At 40.2% G+C, this 18,349-nt stretch overlaps 1 protein-coding gene across 3 annotated transcripts in view; it reads right to left on the reverse strand.

Moving 5' to 3' along the window:
- PIEZO2 (piezo type mechanosensitive ion channel component 2) overlaps positions 1 to 18,349 on the reverse strand; it is a 479,216-nt gene that overhangs the window by 178,927 nt on the left and 281,940 nt on the right. For all 3 annotated transcript variants that reach the window (XM_055238811.2, XM_055238801.2, XM_055238791.2), the window contains exons 6-7: positions 5,408 to 5,618; positions 3,772 to 3,985 (exon numbers count right to left, since the gene is read on the reverse strand). In XM_055238811.2, coding sequence (XP_055094786.2) covers positions 3,772 to 3,985; positions 5,408 to 5,618 — 425 coding nt within the window. The remainder of the gene's footprint in view (positions 1 to 3,771; positions 3,986 to 5,407; positions 5,619 to 18,349) is intronic.

Here is an 18,349-nt window from a genome sequence, read left to right on the forward strand (position 1 = left end):
CCATAAGATGATAAATTATGGCCCCTGGACCAAGTGTAGTTCAGTGCTTGTTTTGGTGCCATGTATGAGCTAATAATGATTTTTACATTTTTAAATGGTTGGGGAAAAATAAAAATAAAAAATTTCATTAAATGTAAAAGGAATATGAAATGCAAATTTCAGTGTTTGTAGTTTTACTGAAACACAGCCATGATCATTTTTTTACATCGTGCCCAGCTGATTTCACATTATAATGACTTCTTGAAAGAACTGTGACAAAGAGCATATGGTTCTCAAAGCCTTAAATATTTACTAAGCTTTACAGAGAAAGTTTGCCTGATCAGCATTTTCGAGGTGGTTTTGAATACTTTGTATTTTCTACCCTCAGCCGCTAGATGGCATAAAAGATCCTTAAGCCAGTAGAAAAAATAAACCAAAAACCAAAAAACTTCTGCCCTACAGAGGATATTTACATTTTCAATTAAGTCATCCTCTAAAAGGCAGTTCTTTAAGCAGTACAAAACTTTTTGCTATATGTGTTCAACAAACCAAAAATTAAATGTTTAAAGGAAACTAAAAAAGCATTAACTTAGTCTAGAAATAATGTCTGCACTGAAATTTAGCATTTATTCACTTCTGCCTGGAGTAAATATTATGTGAATATGCACTATTAAAGAGGCTCCCCAGTTTTACTGTGTCTATACAAAATTCTTCTCTTATTAGACTGAATTTCACTTCTCCAGTTGCCAGGCTAATACAATCAACTGAGCCAACTAGATTTAGAATAAGGTGGGAATGTGTGGGTGTGGGTGTGGGTGTGGGTGTGGATGTGTGTGTCCAGCACCAACTTTTACTTATTTTAACTGAATTTAAGTGGTCTTAAAGGATTTGGCTGAATAGCTCTCTCTAGCGCGTGTCCTCTCTCTCTCTGTTTTTGTTAGTACTGTATAGACACAGTCAGTCACAACTGGTTTTACCATGGCCAAATTTTACACATAAATCAATCAAAGCGAGGCCACTGGGCCCTCTCACACATTCTGTCTTTATAATTTACGATCACATTAAAACCACATTATGATCTCTTGAAAGGATGCAAACCCGTATTGCTGTTATGGTAATAATACTCATGTTCTTTTAAATTGCAGGTTCCTCATTTCTCAACAAGAAGACAAAAAGCACTACATTACCACCCAGAGGCATAGCAGAGAGAATTCTGGCATCGTCTTCACCTAACACACTCTCTTCTACTGTTACAGTAGGTAAGTGGTCAGGCATGAGTGGGGCAGGAGAGGGCACCCCCCCACCCACCAACCGGGAACATCAGGAGACCATAAGGTGATGGTCAGGAGGTTTTTACACTATTTCTCTAAAATAGTAATTGGTTGCAGGTGGGGGCCGGGGAAGGCAGTCTCCCAATATACAGAAAAAAAAAACAAAACTGGTGATCAGCAGCTTCCCGATAAGCTTCAGGAGTTGGGTGAGTGGGCTCAAACATGTGCAGTAAGAGGTAAAATGGCAGAGTTTAACTGGTACATGACCTTGTAGGAGCATTCGGTGAGGGACGAGCACTTCAAGTGGGCATGCGCACAACTCCAGGAAACAGACTGTACATGCAGCCCCTCCCAAGGGCTGGCAGGCCACTGTGCATGCAGACAGCCCACCCTCAGGGAAGAATCAGGGGAAAAGGGACCCAAGACCCCGGAATCAAGCCAATGTATAAAACCCCAGTCAAAAGTCAAACCGTGCACTTGATCTCTCAAGTCGTCTGCTTAGCCCACTTCCAAGTGTACTTCACTTCCTTTCATTCCTGCTCTAAAGCTTTTTAATACATTGTCACTCATTCCTGCTACAAAACTTGCCTCAGTCTCTCCTGCCTTATGCACCTCAGTAGAATTCATTTTTCTAAGGAGGCAAAAATTGAAATTGCAGCAGGTCCATGGGAATTCGCTGTCAGTAACATACTTTGGTGCTGCGAGACTCAGATATGTTTCACTAGTAACATTACCATTTCTGTTCCCTTTCTTTTTTCTGTAACTGTCAATTATGAACCTTTCCTTATACAAAGAAAAGTTCAAACAGGACAATGGATAACCCTATACTGATCACCTAGTTTAAATAATTAGATTTGTCTTCTCTCTGTTAACTATTCCTGTGTATGTATGTATCTATCAATCTATTATGTTGGTTGTTAAGCCATTTTTAAGTTGCAAACATCACGGCACATCTCTGAATAACTCACCATGTATCTCCTAAAATAATGGCATTTTTCTGTCTACCCACAAAACCATCATACGCCTAAGAAATCCGCAATAATTCTATAGTATCAATTAATATCCAGTGAACATTGAAATTTCTCCGATTTAACCCCAAAAAGTTTTAAGAATATGTTGTTGAACCAGGATCGGATCTACAGCTGTGCTTCACACAGGCTTAAATATCTACTGTTCTCCTCTGAACTAGACAGTTACTGCCTCCACTCTCTATACAGACCTCTTTTCCATGCTGACTTTTTTTTAAAAGACCCATTCATTTGCCTTGCAGAATCCACATTTTGAATTCTTTTGATTGTTTTTCTTGTGGAGCTATTTAAACTGTTTCCTAGCCTTTATATTTTCTGTAAATGGGAGGTTAGGTCAAAAGTCTTAACAATATGATGCTGTATAGCTCATCTGTTGCATTACACTGAGAGGTGTGAAATGTTAAGCTATCTCATTTTTGATAATGTTGACTTCAATCAATTCCTCAAGATATTGATCACACCTTTGTAAAGATGTTATTTTTTTTCTTTGCAATTGGCAAGCACCAACAAGGTTCTACTTTGTTATTGTGCAACCACCACAACCTTTATAGTAATTATTTCAGGTGTGGACATAATAGAACATATCATTAAGGATTGATGAATAGTAATTCTCTAATTCTACTATTCCTCTGCCTGTCATTATCTAACATCATCCTGCATGGAGGAATTTTCTCTCATTCACTGAGAATGACTTACTAAAAGTCAAAGTAAATGCTAGATTCTTTATCTTTAATTCGCATTTTCATAGTAAGGATTTGGTGTAATACTCATCTCCAATCGAAGCAAAGTATTTGATGTTTCTCCCTTTCTCTCTCACACCAGAGACTTACGTATTTTCTTATTTATTTATTTGTTTGCTTGTTTGTTTTGAGACAGGGTCTCTCTCTGTCACCCAGGTGGGAGTGCAGCAGTGTGATCCTGGCTCACCACAGTCTTGACCTCCCAGGCTCAGGTGACCCTCCCACTTCAGCCTCCTGAGTAGCTGGGACCACAGGTGTGCGCCCTCATGCCCAGCTAATTTTTTGTAGATATGGGGTTTCACCATGTTGCCCAGGCTGGGACTTTTATTTTTAAACTTTTACAATTAGTTAATGTTTCTGATGCTCAATTTGTTCTCGTATATTAGGCCCGTGAGACGCCTTTCTAGCTGGATGCTGTGGCACATCCTTATTGTTCTTCGGTGTAAAATGTTCTTCTTGGTCTTCTTCCCCAGCTGAGACTCTGTGTCTGTTTTATTCCTACACATGACAGCCCCCTGTCCTCCTGCATGCCAGCGGCCTCTCCATCCGAGGAGACCACTGTCTTCCTTCCAGACTGTGTCATCCAATACAATGAAAGTGCTAGACTGTTTCACCCACCCCCACAAAATCTTTGCTTAACACAGCAATTGCCTGCCATCAAGAATAACCCCTGTAAATTCACAATGCCAAACCAAAGTCCCAAAGGAGTGGGGGGACAATCTCTCCTTGAAATGCGATAAGGATTTCTCTTACCTTGCATAGTAGTCATTGGGTGGAACTGCTTCTTGAAAGAATTGGAACTGGTATAAATAAAGTCCAATCAAATGTCCAGCAGTGAAAATAGCCAGCAGAACACAGAGACAGCTGAACAGCAATGGGTCAAACGTCCGGCACCAGGACCACCAGGTGCACAGACCCAAAAATACAAAAAAATACACGGACGATGTCAAAGATGGCAACATCATGCCTAAGGAAAAGAAACGTAATCACAAAGTCAGGTAGAACTGGAAATTCACTTATCATTCAGTGAATGTGACTATTTGAAATTATGTGAATTTCCTTCAAGTGTTTTTAGGCTTTTTAAAATAGTAATTTTTAAAAATCATATTTCATTTATATACTAAAAATTAATGCTAGATTTATTGTGAAAAAGTCACATATGAAATGATAACTATAAATACAAAGTTATACCAGATGATTAAAAAAATTCCACCTGTGGCGTCTGAACTAGGTAAATGTCTACTTTTCATACTAGTAGCATCTGCATATTTACTTGCTTGTTTCCATGTTTCTGCTTCTCCCAAATTTTCAAGAATTCATGTATCTGTATGTCTGTTCCAACCTTTCCTGACACATTTTCTTTATAATAATTTACTACTTTTTTTTTTAGTTAACTAGTACATCCTGGCCAATTAAGCTCTCACTGTGCCGTGCTTATTTTATTTTATTTTATTTTATTTTATTTTTTGTAGAGATGGGGTTTTGCCAAGTTGCCCAGGTTGGTCTTGAACTCCTGGGCTCAAGTGATCCTCCCTCCTTGGCCTTCCAAAGGGCTCGGATTACAGGCATGAGCCACCGCTCCTGGCCAATAACTCCTTTAAAAGTGTTTTTAAGAAATCGTAAATAAAGCCATCACCTTAAGGCAAAAGGAGTCTGTTTTATTGGGCATTTTGAAAGGACTCCTCATTAAAATATTGTGGTTTATTTCTTGAGAAATTCTACTGTCTTTTCCCCCATTTTCCTCCCTATTAAAAAACAGCTAAGTTGCTGCATCTTTGCAGTTTGCTTTAATCTAGTCTAATACGCCTCCCGTAGCTCTTGGGCAGTGGTGAGCAGTGGAATGGAAGGAGGGAAAAGATCAAGATAACATTATTATGGAATAAGTGGTCCACGGCCAAAATTTAAAGGAAGTGAGTGTCTGTGCTGGAAGATTACAATCTAACTTAGGAAGAAAAATAGTCTATCCTGGAGAGTTATATTAAGGTGACTATGGACTCATGTAAGCAGACAGATCTCCAGAACCCACAATATGGCTTGTGATGGGTACATGCACATTGTTAATCGCAGCAGGTCGCCATTCCAAAGCTCTAAGGAAGAGGATTGCTATTATTCTAATCTAAACCTAGAAAATGGAGTCGCTTAGCATATATAGAAAAAGATTATTTTGCAGAGGTTAACAGAAAGCATCTAAAAACATCAAAACTAGAACTAACCAGGAAAAATTATTTTGTATGGTTTGTACATGTGGCCAGTTTTACAAGAGCTACAGTTACGATTTTCGTATGGTGGAACAGACTGTTTCCTTCATTTCTTCTTCAACCATTTCTCTCATTCACCAAAGCACTGCTTATGCCTTTTGCTACGTTCAGCCAGTGTGGGAGACACTCACCCGAGGAGCCCAGTAAGATGGTAACGACGACTTTCCCAGCAGTGGTGATCATGTTGCCAATGAACTCCTTGAGCTTAGAGGCCACAGAGGCAAGCCTGCGGAACATTTTTAACTTCGTGCTTTCTTCCAACTCGCCTTCAACACCATCTCCTCCATGGAAATCCTCTTCATAGATCAGTGCCTCTTCTGAATCAATTTTTTCTCCTCCAGCCTAAATAAATGACAAACAGGAAACACTCAAGTCCAGGAGCCTGCCTATCCAGCCAGCAGATTATAGAGCTTCTAATTCATGGGTCAGTCAATGTGGTGAATTTCACAGATCAGGCAAAAAAGGAAGACAACCAGTTCATTCCCCTCAGGTCTCTGATAATCCCTGTATAAGCCCAGGTAACTCTGATCTTTCTGGAAGAAGTAAACATAAACGGAAACGTCATAATTATAGGCTCCCTAATAACATGTCATATTCCGTATTTGTGCTTATTTTTTTTATAAGCAAAGAAGAAACTGTCTGAAACATCTATTAACAAGTTTAGTTTAGATTGATCTGGGTTTGGGTCTTCAAATTTACAGAGTTGGCCACCAAGGTGATAGGAAGTTTGATAAAACTATCCACGGCTTTGACTGAAAGGTGAGTCCAATCAATGCTTAGGAAATTCTGTTTTTTTTTTTCTAAGTTTATCTTTGTTCACTACTTCCATATTTCCTGACTGTGGAAGGATGAGCAGTCCTGGGCTTATCTTGGCTAAATATAGAGCTGCTTCCTATCTCATCCTTTTAGAGAATGATACGCAGGTTCAAGCCTGGGCAGCTCAGCACCTAAGTGCTTTAAGCAGAGATTTAGGGAGTAAACACATGTACCAGAACATATGTATATTTCCATGTATTATTTTAAACTGGGTATGCTAAGGCATTTTTGCATGTTTGTTTTGCGTTTAAAGAATAAATGGGAAAAATTTTTTGGCTAATTAGAATATTTCCCTAGAAGGGTTACGACTTTTTCTTTTTTCTTTTTTTTTTTTTTTTTTAAGAAATCATAAATAAGGGGCTGGGTGTGGTGGCTGACTCCTGTAATCCCAGCACTTTGGGAGGCTGAGGTGGCCGGATCACGAGGTCAAGAGATCAAGACCATCATGGCCAGCATGGTGAAACCCCGTCTCTACTAAAAATACAAAAAATTAGCTGAGCGTGGTGGCATGCGCCTGTAGTCCTAGCTACTCAGGAGGCTAAGGCAGGAGAAAATCGCTTTAACCTGGGAGGCGGAGGTTGTAGTGAGCCGAGATTGCGCCACTGCACACCAGCTGGTGACAGAGCGAGACTTCATCTCAAAAAAAAAAAAAAAAGAAAAGAAAAGAAGAAAATAAATAATAAATAAAGCCATCACCTTAAGGCAAAAGGAGTCTGTTTGAGATGCATGAAACTTTGTGTGCATTTTTCCCTAGGCCGACAGATGTCATATCTTTAGTCTCACAAAGCTAAGAAGAATTGTTAAGCCCAGTTCAGGCATCTATTTAAGACTTAAACAGTAGGGTCTGGCCTCTCCATGTTCCCATTTTTAATGGTTCTTTTTTGATATATTTAGTTCAGATAGTTACATAATACTCACTGATGGTGTCTGACCTCTTACTATGACCAAGTTCACGGGAGGAAGGCAGGGACTGGAGGGCCAGTGCCAAGTTCTAGTTAAGGGTAAAGCGGCCTTCAGGACTCAGAGGCCTTTTGTGTGCCCAGGAGGGTGCACACAGTGGGTGACTGGAGTTGATTATTGATGAGCCAAGGCTACAGGATGCACCCAGCCAGCCCTCCACCCACCTACACACACACACAGGGATTTAATCCTGGGCCACTTCAACTTGACTTCTACTGTATTTCATCATGACATATTTGTATATTTTTTTCTGAAGCAAGAGGAACATCTCATGCTCAATCAATAAGATTTTGCTACCCATACAGGGCCTAGTGTGTCCTAGCATATATAGGAAGAGATATAGCAATAAACACGTAAACAAGTAAAATATTAGCCAGCTAAATATCTCACAGTAATGAATGCCCCCTTCAGGGAGGTCGAATAGGGTGATGTGATAGTGATAAACTGGGTGGCTGTTTCTGATTCAGAGGTCAAGGAAAGCCTCTCTTAGGAGGTGACATTTAAGCTAAGATCTGAATGTCACAAAGTTACCAGCCCTGTGAAAGTCCTGGCAAAGTGCATTCCAGGTGGAGGAAAGAGCTGGTCCAAGGCTTGGTGGCATGTGCAGAAAGAGGGTAAGTGTCCCCAGGCCCGTGGCCACTTCCACTCCCCTAGAGAACAATTCCCATCTCATTCTCAGAGGATGACCTTGCTTTCTACTGCTCCCAGAGAGGAGCTGCCAGCTCCAGCCAGTACATCAGACCACCCACCTGCAGCTGGCCTGCCATGCACGCACTCTGCCCTCCTCCTGTAACAAGACAAGCTGCATGTACTCCAGCCATGATGACTGCATCCCATCTATTCAGGACACCAGGGAGAGAAGAGCCCAGCCATCCTGGCTCTCTCTCCTGCATCACAATGTGCTTTCTTTCTGCTGGATCACCCCTGTTAACAGGCAAGGGTGCCTTGCTGTCTCACCTTAAAGAAACACACCCTTTGAACCCACATTTGTCTCTTAAGGTGAAACACTCCAGAAGAGTGGGCTGGACTCACCACTCCATTTATAGTAAAAATTATTCCATACCTAATTTCTCTTGAACCTACTCGAATCCGACTTTGATCTTCAACCACTCCGTCTAATGAGAGGCACACATGATTTGCTTTGTCACATAACTCTAGTTGCTCCTGGGGTGGAGCAGAGGGAGGCAGCAGCAGGGAGGTGGTGGCTGTGCTGGAGGAGAGGGGAGGGAGGGGTGGGGCTGAAGTGAAGATCCTGTCTTTGGAGTCTGTTTTGGAGGTCAGATTAGTAGGAGCAGCTAGAAAGTTTAAAGTGGGGAGGAAGGATAGATGATAATCAGGGTGGCTCCTCTATTTTTGTCTAGGGAGGAAAGACAGGAGGGAGGCAGATTGGAGACGGAGAGTCCACATTTCTGTTTTGAAAATTCAGTTCTGAGACCCCATTCAGGCATTCTTCTTGGAGGTATCCAGTAGGCAGCTATTATAGGAGTCTGGAGTGTTGGAGAGGGGTGGGAGCTGAAGAGGGCTTTTTGGAATTCGCCAGCATATGATGGTTTAAAGGTCAGTAGCCTGATGAGGTTACCTGGAGGGAATACAGAGATGGCCCTCCTTGAGGTGCTGCTGCCCCTAAGACCACTCTGCCTTTCCAGATCTATGCCATCTCCTTGCCTGTCAGCATTCCTTGCAAGAAGTGACTAGCAGAATCCATAATCCACAAGCTCTCTTTGCCTCTTTGCTGTGGGACAGGTTGTTCCCACCCCCTAGGATGCCTTCTCCAGCTCCTAAGGCCCGGATCCCAGGGCAGCTCTTCCATTCAGCTTACTCCATCTCCCCACAAAGAAATCCACCCACCAGGGCTATCACCAGGACACCCACACCATCGTCAACATACAAATGACCTGCTCATCAGGCATCTGTTGCTTCTTTTCCCATCACAACAGGTGAGCAACACATTTAAAATCTCCCTCTAGGAAGGAAGTTTGGCCAAAACCTTTAGTCATTGCACTTGAAAAAGAAGCAAAAGAAAGAACACAGCAAGGGCCACCTGGGTCACAGTCAGAAACACACTTGTGACTTTCATAATAAATGCGTTCTTATTCAATTATAGAACTGCTACGGATGTAGATTAAATCAAATAGAAATCTCTGATCAAGATGTCTTTGTGAGGTTATACAAATGCATTTCCCTGACCTGTCTTAGGAAGGATTGGGCCTTTGTGATTTTTATAAACATACCACTGTACTTTAGGGTTTTCAGCATTTTTATACAGAAATCCCTGGGGCTGTCGGTTGGAAATACTTTTTAAATTTGCCAAGCTGAGAGCCAAGAGTGAGACGGGTTAGACTCTGTGAGCCCCTACTGTCCTGGTAGGTCAGGGCCAGAACAGCCATTAGTCACATCAGGCTGGCTTATTAACAGGCAAGCTTTTTCCCCCTAAGTGATTCGTCTGCTGAAGTATAAACACTGAACCTCTGAAAGAGCATGGACTCACTCTCGCATGTTTACTAACAGGCAGTCTTGCTTGCTGGAGCTGTAAGCTGTCCCTGCAGTGGAACAAAACTTCAATCTGGCCTTGACGCTAAGGAGGAGGAAAGGCTGTAAATAAAGATTTAGCTTCCCTGGTTCTTGAGTCATCTTAGAAACTGAAGACAAAATAAACTCTTTACAGTTTAAAAAGTCAAATAAATGATTACACAGATTATTGACCATGTCAAAATCTAAAACTTATTTAAAGACATTTAAGTCCTTTATCTCGCCTCTTTAAAAGTTTATGATTTCAACAGGAAATCTTGTTATTTGCAACAACATGCATAAATCTAAAGAAGAATATGCTAATTGAAATAAGCCAGGCACAGAAAGACAAATATGATATGATCTCACTTATACGTGGAATCTAAAGAAGTTGCACTGATAGAAGTAGAGAGTAGAGGGTTAATTACCAGAGGCTAGGGAAGGAGGCCAGGGACCTGGAAAGGGCAGATGCTGATCAAGGGGTACACAATTTCACTTAGACATGAAGAATGATTTTGGGGGACCTATTGCACTGCATGGTGACTATAGTTTTTAATGCATATTTCAAAATAGTTGGCCGGGCACAGTGGTTCATGCCTATAATCCCAGCACCTTGAGAAACCGAGGTGGGTGGATCACCTGCGATCAGGAGATCGAGACCTGCCTGGACAACATGGTGAAACCTTGTCTCTACTAAAACTACAAAAATTAGCTGGGCATGGTGGCACATGCCTGTAATCCCAGCTACTCAGGAGGCTGAGGCAGGAGAATCACTGGAAAACACGAGGTGGAGGTCGCAGTGAGCCGAGATCACACCATTGCACTCCAGCCTAGGTGACAGAATGAGACTCAATCTCAAAAAAATAATAATAAAACAAAATAATAAAAAATAAAATAGTTAAGAGAGGATGTTAATGTCCTCAACACAAATAAATAATAAGTATTTGAGATGAATATGCTAATTAGCCTGATTTGCTCATTCCACAATGTATACATGTATCAAAATACCACATTATACCCCATAAATATATACAATTGTTATTAGTCAGATAAAAATAAAATAAAAATAATAGAATACTGGAAAACGTAAACAGATAAAAGTTGCTGATTTCAACATTTGATAACATGTATTAGTGTAGGATCTCTCATTTCACATAAGGAAGCTCTAGGTGCTATGGAATCAGCTTTACACAAGGCCAGCCTGTTCTCTGTTAGGGCCCTGAATGAAGGCCAAAACACAAAGCTCTCATCCCACAATGAGACGGGATCTAAACATTTGCGTCTCTGCATCTCATCCCGCAACACCCTCTCACCCTACAGCAGTACTAGTTCCATTAAGCTGTGGCATCCACCATGATTTCCACTCAATTTTGGACAAAGAAGACACAATAAATCACTTTTGGTAGGACCCAAACATCCATGTTTCATTACTCCCAAGCACTGTAAAAATCCAACTGGGTTGGAATAAATCCTAAGGATCACTTGGGGACCTTTAAGAGGGTAGATGACCAGGCTCAACCACAAACTTACTAAATCAGAAATTATGGGAATGAATTCCAGGAAGCTGTATGATTAAAGTACTCTCTGGGGTGACCTGAAGCAGCCCCTCCAGAATTCATGCCCTGGCTGACATTGGCAACCACTGATCAATGAATTCTCCATAGGGGTTCAGCTGAATAGGCACAATTTGAAAAAATATATTTTTTAATCATATCCTAGCAGACTCCCTTATTTGGAAAATAGATTGAAATAAATTCTCTCTGGAACCTCCTTTAGGTTTCAGTCAAGCTTTGGACCTCAGAGCAGAGCTTTTCGTGCAGCTGAATCCATTTTTTTCTCTTCTTCGTGGTTAAAACCAAGCTTTTAAAAACATTTCTATAGAAGTGTATCAAAGTCACGTATAATGAGCCAAAAGATCTGGGAGGCAAAAGGAGCATTTTTCTAAAGTGTCATCAGTTGTTTATTCACTGTTTATTATTAAAAGTTAACAATTTATCTTAACAGAATGGGTTCATCTCAATACAAGAGCCAGAGGAAGGAAAAGACAAGTGTTGTGACTCACTGCAGAAGACGAATTTCATCCCCAGGGTTCCCTTGTGAAAGGAAGAAGTGAGAGAAAAAAAGATAGATGTGTTTGAACGCTATTGTGTATGTTATGCAAGCCTAACGTGATAGCATTTAATGGATAAAGCAAATATTTTATTCTGTTGCTAGATTTGTTTTGGGAAGATTATTTTTCCAAACTCATAAGATCAGCTTAAGCAGTCCCTATTTCATTTGGAAAAGTGAGTGTATAGATGCTGCTTTCAACCACCATCTACAAAGCAATGAAAGTTTAATAAAGGACAAGGAAGGACAAACTGAATCAGCTGACAGTGGCCAGTTAGACCAATGCCTAAAAGATCTGTGGAGCTTCGAAAAAAGCTAGTCCAATTCCTACCACACATACTCCTCTACCCCCAGGATTCTGACTTCATAGGTCTGGGAACTATTCTGACCCTGCACTTGAAATTTTTTAAAACTTCCCAGGTTAATTCACCTACTTAGAATGGCAATAGTCTTTAAGAATCATCTGAACATCATTTGAAAGGGAAATGAACAATAATGGAGACTAGCCAAATACAATTGACTATTTAAAGGCTTTTTTCTTTAAGATATTTTTGTAAAAATCACTTAATGGAACACCATCAAAACAAATCAGCAGTCACACACACACACACACACACACACACACACACCTATATCATCTACTCAGTTCACATTAGTTCCAGAGATTACTACTCACCCTGAACCACCTATTTTTTCTTGTAGGAACCAGCTAAGTGTAGCTGTTCTAAATGATTCACCCTGGTATTCACTCCAGAAATAAAAAATGTATACAGTGATGACAAAGGCATGATTTTGAGGATGTACAAGTCCTTCTTAGTGCTCAACAGTTTCCAGAAAGATTCAGAACCCATATAATTACTTGTGATAGACTAAGACGCAAACAAAACTCACATCTTTGATATGAAGGTGTCAAAATATTGAGCAGAGAAGGTACTGTTTCAGAATCAACAGTATTCCTTCCTTTCTCCTCCATCTATCCCTCCCTCCACTCAGCACTTTTTTAACCAAGACTGGGCTCTGCTCCAAGTACAGTGCTAGGTCCAGGGTGGGATAACAAATGAAAATCCACATGGGACCCCAGTGGTTTTCTGAGGGACCCCAGTAGTCACTCAGGGAAGATATAACTACTTATAAATTGAGAATATAAGGTCCTAAGGACATTGAGAGAAAAAAGAGATTATGTCTGACTAAAGGGATTTGGAATGACCTAGTCTAGTTATTCCCAAGGTAAATGTGATTTTTTAAAAAAAGGACAAAAGTCTTGGCAAGCAAAGCAAGAAAACAAAAAATAGTTCTTGTTAAATATTAGTTTTTGTTTATCCTGGCACATAGTAGGCTCTCAGTAAAGATATACTGAAAAAATAAACATGCCCATAGATAAAAAAAAAAATCCTTCTCTGAAGCCCTAGCAAGAAATGGTCAATCAAGAGCAGTTCACCTACATATCAGTGTGCCCTGGCAAAGCCCCAGAAGGGCAAGAGTGGGGACAAGAGCATCCATGCAAGAGTGAACTACAAAGCAGAGCTCAAGAAAGGCAAGATGGAGAAGAACATCTGTGCAAGAATAAACTGAAGAGCAGAACCCCGGAAGGACAAGAATGAGAAGAGCAGAATCTGTACAGAGTGAAGTACACAGCACAGCCCCAGGAGGACAACAGTGGGGAGAAGAGCATCCGTGCAAGAGTGAACTACATAGCAGAGCCCCAGAAAGACAAGAGTTGGGAGAAGAGCATCTGCACAAGAGCAAACTGTACAGCAGAGTCCAGAAGGACAAGAGCAAGGAGAAGACATTTACATGAGAATGAACTGCCTGGAAGAGACCCAGCAGGAATAGAGCTTACCCCATCCAAACACAGAAAGAAGGGCAGGGTGGCTACAGCACAGTGAGGGAGTGGGGCAAAAGCACAGGTTGAGGACATGAAGGCAGGATGTGGCCAAGCCGTGCAGAGTCATGAGCATCAAGGTCAAGGGACTGAATTTTATTCTAGGTTAAAGGGAAACCAAAGAAGGGTTTTATCTAGGAAAGTGGCATAATTTAATTTTAATTTTACAAGAATAATCCAGATGCTGTGTGCAGCATCAATTGGATAGGGTAAGAAGGGAAGCTCAAGTGGGGAGATCCATTTAGAACATATTTTCAGGCCTTGCTGAGAGACTGTGGCTGCTTAGTGAGGATTGTGGCAGTGAGTAGAGAAAAGTGGACTGATTTCAGACAGAATTTGAAGATAGAATTCAGAGGATTTGTTGGTGGTGATAGACAAAGCCCCAAGAAATCCATGTCACATCAGTGTTTCTGGCTCAAGCAGCTGGGTAAATGGAGCTTCTATTAACCTTGATGGGTAAGTCAGTGGGAAGAAGGAGTGGAGGTAGAGGAAGGAGCTGTATCTCCCTCTCCCAGACGTATGACCAATATTTTCAAAGCAATATGGGGAACCTATTTACATTAAGTGGGTGGAAATTCTATTTCAGGGGTATTTACAATTTAAAGGAGGAAAGAAGTACAAAGAAGTGACTGGGATTCCTTGAGTGATGCAGGTTCTCTGGAGTTGGGACAGATGGCATGAGGGGTAGGACTCTGGTTCCTCTCATCTCAGCCCTACTCTACCCCCAAGAAAGGAACACTGGGGCTCTGCAGTTGCCTCACACAAGTTTCCCATGTGGGTATTTGTGGTTATTTGCAATTCAAATGCATGAAATCACCTATCAAATCATGCAAAGACAGAACAACACATTCCAAGAAATTGTAAAAATATTGATGTAAAAAGATTGTTAAAGGTGAAAGGCATTTTTGGAGCTTTGATTCTTTGAAAACGGCAGAGAAGAGGTACATGCTGTTAAATGTTGCTAAATTAATTAAATGGGCGAAATAAAAATGAAGATTAATCTGTAATCATTTCATTTAAATAGTTTAAAGATACTTTAGCTGATTTCCTCTTTGCTAATTATTTAAATCATTTTTGTTATGAGTTGTATATTCAAGTCCATGCTAGGCAATGTCCACTCAATGAACATATTGTCAATAATAATATCCCGGCCTTTTTTTTTTTTTTTTTGAGACAGAGTCCCACTCTGTCACCCAGGATGGAGTGCAGTGGCACGACCTTGGCTCACTGCAATCTCTGCCTCCCAGGTTCAAGCGATTCTCCTGCCTCAGTCTCCTGAGTAGGTGGGACTACAGGCGCATGCCACCACACCTGGCTAATTTTCTGTATTTTTAGTAGAGACAGGGTTTCACTGTGTTAGCCAGGATGGTCTCAATATCCTGACCTCATGATTCGCCCACCTTGGCCTCCCAAAGTGCTGGGATTTTAGGCGTGAGCTACCACACTTGGCCGCCTTTGTACACAATGAAGGTGGCTCTCACTGACTGTCCCAAGGGCCTGCCCCACAGGTGTGTTGGTATCAGAGGACAGGATGAGTGGGCATCCATGCTCTCACCTGGTGACCAGGGATGTGGCTGGAAGACTCTGGGGGAATAAAGTCAGTCACGGACTCAAAGTTAACTAGCCTGTGATAAATACCAAAACTTTCCAGAAGACAATAAATAGATCCATGACTTCCTCCAATAAAAAATCATCTCTTCTACTTAAACTAATGGCATCTAAAACTATTAGGATTAAAAGCTTTGTCCAAACTGTGAATGTGTTTTACCCCACGAAGACAGACCAAGTGTCCGGCATTTTGAGGTATGTATGACAGGAAGTTTTGCCCAGTTTCTGAAAGTGACCTTAAGGACCAGCAAAGGGAGTCACCCACTTTACCACTAAGAGTGGCAGTGACAGCCTTTAGCACAACCACAAAGAAGGCTTTTCATTCACACTAAGTCATGAAGTGCAAAGTTTGCAAGGCAACTGGGCAGCCATTCAGCTTCTTACCATTCTGAATGGTTCCATGTTTCAAATGATCATGTCTGTGTGCTTGAAGAAATAGGATCCAGGAAATTTAAAGCTGGAGACTTTAGACTAAATCTCAGGCTAGAACTGAGCACATTTTGAAAGCCTAATTAGAAGACAATAAAATGATTGATTTCTCTCAGTCTTTGTCTCTTACTCTTTAAAAAAAACAGCAACTTGAACCTCAGAGTTGAGACTTGAAGCACAGCTCATTTGGTCATGTCATGTGCTAGAATGCAGATGCTGTGACAGGCTAATGGAAACTAGGAATTAGAAAGCAGGGTGCAAAATCTTTGAGGTCCAGAATAAATTTAGCAGGACTTAGTATTGCATCCCTGAATTTTTAGCAGATGGGGATGACTTATAATGGTATATTCTTTTTATCCTTCATATTTGACTTGTCAGTCTATTAAGAAGCTGCCTCTTTACACAGGCTAAGTCATAACCACAAATCCTATTTGAATAAGCATTTGATTTATCAGAATTTGGCTTAATAATACATTAAAATATTATCTAAAAAATAAGGCCTCAAATCTCATGTAATAGCTAGAAAGAATTGTAAGCATAGGATTATACAAGATAATGTCAGTTTGGTGAAATGATATATTGTTTTATTATGTAAATAACCCTTTTCTATTCAATTTAATCTTCATAATACAACTCTTCTTATTTAAGATTTCAGATCAGGAGTCTTTTTCCCAGCTATGATTGATTTGTAGATCTGCTTCTGAATTAAAATGAACAAACGAACAAGACCACAGATGTGTCAGTTGAGAAAGAACCTTTGATGACATTTGAGGAGAAGGGTTTCCTTGCTGAAGTCGGCTCTCCGTAAAATGCAGGAGCAAGGCAGAGGCTCCCACTGCACTGCCATCTCCACTTCCACTGGGCGTTTTATGGGGAATCCTTGGATTTGTGAACACCTTTAAAACACCAAACTTGAGACTTACCAAATCAGTGAAGATTACAGAAGACCCAAGAGTCTTCCCCAGGGATTAGTTGCTGCTTTAAAACAACACTGCTTTTGAAAAGGAATTCTCACAGGCACCAGCAGATTAATCCTGCCATTTCTCCATTCAGATAAATGAAAGAAGAAATAATGCCAGCAAACACTGTTCTTTCAGTATCCTTAAAAACCAAACATTCTAGAGTGCAAATTCCAAGATTTATAAGCAGCAGGAAATATGCTGTGGAGTCAAAAATAAAATAAATCCCCTGCTTATTTTGGCCAGGTACTTTTATTTCTTTCAGATTCAAGTCCAGATTGTCACATGGAAGCAATTTTTCTTTGTGAATTAATCTCAGAAGATTCACCCATCCCCCTGTTCCTCCTGGGCTACCTGATGGGCTGGAATGTGACAAGAGAATAAAAATCAATTATGTAAAATAGCCCCAAACAAATGTAACTGAGAAGGAAAATAATGCCATAATTATGACATGTAGTATTTTCAATGTCCCTAATAAATAATTTTAGAGTATCTGTCTATCTTATTGTTATCTTTAAATAATGTGATTAATAATACATAAGGCTTACATATTCAAGCAAATTTCAAATGGAAGTGAAGTATCCTAAATCTATCTCTGAAAATTGAAATCAGGAAGAAAATGTGACTTTAGAATTAACCCATGTGACTGCACTGTGTTCTTTTCTTCATCAGATGAATGGCACCTCATCATGACCTCACAGCCATGGCTTTTGTTGATCAATGTAGGCTTTCTTAGTCCTATGGCAAACAGCATTTGTCCTTGGTCAAGTAAGTTATTTTTATAAGAAGCTTTGTAAATCATTCATGGTTATCTGTTATGAATGGCACAGAAGAGATTCTTTTACTGAGTGGGTTGGCCTCAAAATATCTTCCCATTTAAGTTTCAATAATTCTAAGAGGAACATTGGAATTTGAAATTGCACTACTACCTCTCAAATTGGAAAAGGACAAAATGAGCAGAGCAAATAGCAATTTATCTAAGCAAGCAAAATGAGCCGGCACTGTGGCAGGTGCTTCTTATTAGAAATTTTATTTAGCATTCACAACTACTAGGTCTCTCTTTTGTAGAAGAAGAAAGAGAAGAAACAATTGTCTCAGCATCACACACTAGGTGGCCTCCATGTCTGACTTCTAAGTCCACTCAATTTTCAATAATTATCCTTTCCCCTCCTTCTATAGTTATTATTTATGAGGATAATAATGCATGCAGGGCTTGAAATCTGGATGACGGGTTGTTGGTTGCAGCAAACCACCATGGCACATGTATACCTATGTAACAAACCTGCACTTTCTGTGCATGTATCCCAGAACTTAAGTTAAACAAAAAGAAAAACAGACAAACAAACAAACAAAAACTTGCCTTTATAAATCATAAAAATAACAAATACCCAGTCTGAAGAATCTGAGTTACTGGTTTACTTTCCCCAAACTTTGGCAAATTTTGGTAAAGATTATTTAATGACTTTATTTAAATAAAGTCATTTTCAAACTGTAAATGTAAAAAGTAGTCAAAATTTAAATCCTCTGTCTTACCATTGTAATGTCAACAAGAAGAAAAAGTACTCTTCCGTTTTTAGGACACTAATGCTTGCCTTATGGTGTCAAGTCTTGAAAATAAGATGTAAGTGGTTAGTAACGACTTTGACTTTACTATAATTACTGTTACACCAAGCATCATTTTAACATTTGCCTTAAAAGTAGCAGAATATTGATAAGCAAGGTGATTGCATATCTTTTACCCATAAGAATTTTAGAAAATGTATATATTTTTTAAGACAGAGTCTCACTCTGTCACCCAGACT

This window comes from Symphalangus syndactylus, chromosome 1 (assembly GCF_028878055.3).
Source record: "Symphalangus syndactylus isolate Jambi chromosome 1, NHGRI_mSymSyn1-v2.1_pri, whole genome shotgun sequence".
Taxonomy (NCBI): domain Eukaryota; kingdom Metazoa; phylum Chordata; class Mammalia; order Primates; family Hylobatidae; genus Symphalangus; species Symphalangus syndactylus.